Source organism: Miscanthus floridulus, chromosome 9 (assembly GCF_019320115.1).
Source record: "Miscanthus floridulus cultivar M001 chromosome 9, ASM1932011v1, whole genome shotgun sequence".
NCBI classification, from domain to species: Eukaryota; Viridiplantae; Streptophyta; class Magnoliopsida; order Poales; family Poaceae; genus Miscanthus; species Miscanthus floridulus.
In genome coordinates, this window is record NC_089588.1 from 117,141,061 (window position 1) to 117,143,512 (window position 2,452).

The window sequence follows — 2,452 nt, forward strand, 5'->3', positions numbered from 1 at the left end:
TCGCGGGGCGTTCGGCAACGCGAACGCGGTTCGGAACGTTGGTCATGGGGCGTTTGGCAACGCGAACGCTGGATGGAGTACGCGGAAACAAACAGTTCTGGTCAAATTTGAATTGTAAATTTGAATTTTTTTTGGCGGGAAAACGTACTATAGGGGCAGTTCTAGATTGAACCGCCCCTACAAACAGGTATTATAGAGGCGGCTGGCACTACAGCCGCTCCTACAAATCGATTTGTAGGGGCGGTTGGTGATTGAGCCGCCCCTACAAATCGATTTGTAGGGGCAGTTCGTAATACCAGCCGCCCCTACAAATCGATTTGTAGGGGCGGCCTGGGAACCGCCCCTACAAATGCATGATTTGTAGAGACGGTTCGGTAGGGGCGGCTGGCCAAACCGCCCCTACAAAGGGTTACCAGCCGCCCCTAAAAATGCTTTTTGTAGTAGTGATTCTGAACCGCTTCTGTTGTTGTCTATAAACACAGGAGCTTGTCCTGAGGTGGCGGTGTTGACTTCCTCTAGAAAGCCCTGTTAGCTGCCTCTAAAAACTTCTACTGTTATTAGGAATTTCTTGGATGACTGTGGAACCTTAACCTGGCCTTTAATTTTAACAGGGTTTTTGGGACGTGACAACGAAGCAAGACTGTTGATAACAGAGTTTTTGGGACGTGACAACAAAGCAAGACTTTTGATGCCATAGGTGGGCTTCGGTGATGGAAAATTTAGAAATCCGCCGCTTTTGACACGGAGTACATGTCTACACGATCGTTCTATGGAGGGTATACGTGGCGGGCAAGGATACCGTACTCCTGTTACCTACTCGGAGGTAATAGCTCAAATGAATCTGAGCCATCGACTTCTTTGATTCCATGAATTAGTTAAATATATAAATATATAATTTAAGAAAAATAGAAAATATTCCCAAATCCCGTTGGTTCCGTACGGCTATCTTGTTACGACTTCACTCCAGTCGAAGACCCCACCGTGGTATGCGCCAATAAGACCACCAAAGGCCTTTGTGGCACTAGTGGCACACAGAAGTCATGGGTGATCATTGGTCCGATGCTTCAGGCGAAACCAACTCGGGCGGTGTGTACAGGGCCCAGGTACATATTCACCGCGGCATGCTGATCCGCGATTTCAACTTCATGTTCCCGAGTTGCAGAGAACAATCCGAACTGAGGCAATCTTTCCAGATTCGCTCCGCCGTACAGCCTTGCTTCCCATTGTCATTGCCATTGTAGCACGTGTGTGGCCCAGCCCGTAAGAGCCATGCAGACTTCATGTCATCCCTACCTTGCTCCAGTATCTCATTGGCTGTCCCTCGTGAGTGGGGCACGCACCTTTTTCTTTGTTTCAGAGTTGGGCGTGTACTAATACCACTACGTACCACAACACCAGGCGGCTGGCCTTCACTACTGGATTCAAGTTCTTTGCCGAGTGCCTAAGACACTCGACAAAGGCCAAATTGTATTCGGCAAAGCCTTTGCCGAGTGCGGCCCTCGGCAAAGAACACACGGTAAAAAATTGATCGGAAGCCCTCTTTGCCGAGTGTCTTTTATCGGGCACTCGGCAAAGGCTTTGCCGAGAGCCCCGGGGGCACTCGGCAAAGAAAAGCGACCGTCACGGTGCCGGCCCCGTTGACGATCACTTTGTCAAGTGCCAACCCTACAGGCACTCGGCAAAGATTTTTTATTATTATTTTTTAAAATTTCTTTGCCGAGTGCTGGATTCCTTAGCCAATCCAAAGTCACCCTGCAGGCGCGCTCGCCACGGATGCGGCGGGCGAGCTGGATGTCCTTGGGCATGATGGTGACGCGCTTGGCGTGGATGGCGCAGAGGTTGGTGTCCTCGAAGAGCCCGACGAGGTAGGCCTCCGCGGCCTCCTGCAGCGCAGCGACGGCGGAGGACTGGAACCGGAGGTCCGTCTTGAAGTCCTGCGCGATTTCGCGGAGCAGGCGCTGGAATGGGAGCTTGCGGATGAGCAGCTCCGTGCTCTTCTGGTACTTGCGGATCTCGCGCAGCGCGACGGTGCCCGGGCGGAAGCGGTGCGGCTTCTTCACGCCGCCGGTAGCCGGGGCCGACTTCCGCGCCGCCTTCGTCGCCAGCTGCTTCCTCGGTGCCTTGCCGCCGGTGGACTTGCGCGCCGTCTGCTTCATGCGGGCCATCGCGGGGGACTGGGGAGAAGGGGTTTGCTCGGGTGTTTGAAACGGAGATGGGACTCTGGATTTGCTGTGGGGAATTGGAGCGAGACGAGGTGGTATCAATAGGAGCCGTGCGGAATTTGGCGCTCGGAGCGCGGGAAATTTTGGGGCCGAGTGGGGAATGAGGTGGGACGGGCGCCGTCGGATCGCGTGGGAATGGAGGGCTCCGATTGATTTGTCAGGCCTCACGCGGATCGCGATCCGTGGGTGGTGAATGGTAGTGAATGGCAGATCACCATCTGGCAGCTCCG

At 53.9% G+C, this 2,452-nt stretch overlaps 1 protein-coding gene across 1 annotated transcript; it reads right to left on the minus strand.

Moving 5' to 3' along the window:
• Positions 1 to 1,652: 1,652 nt before the first annotated feature.
• LOC136480686 (histone H3.2-like) lies at positions 1,653 to 2,217 on the minus strand. Its single transcript, XM_066478160.1, has one exon. It carries the CDS (start codon positions 2,163 to 2,165, stop codon positions 1,653 to 1,655), a length of 513 nt encoding a protein of 170 aa, XP_066334257.1. The 5' UTR covers positions 2,166 to 2,217.
• Positions 2,218 to 2,452: the final 235 nt, after the last annotated feature.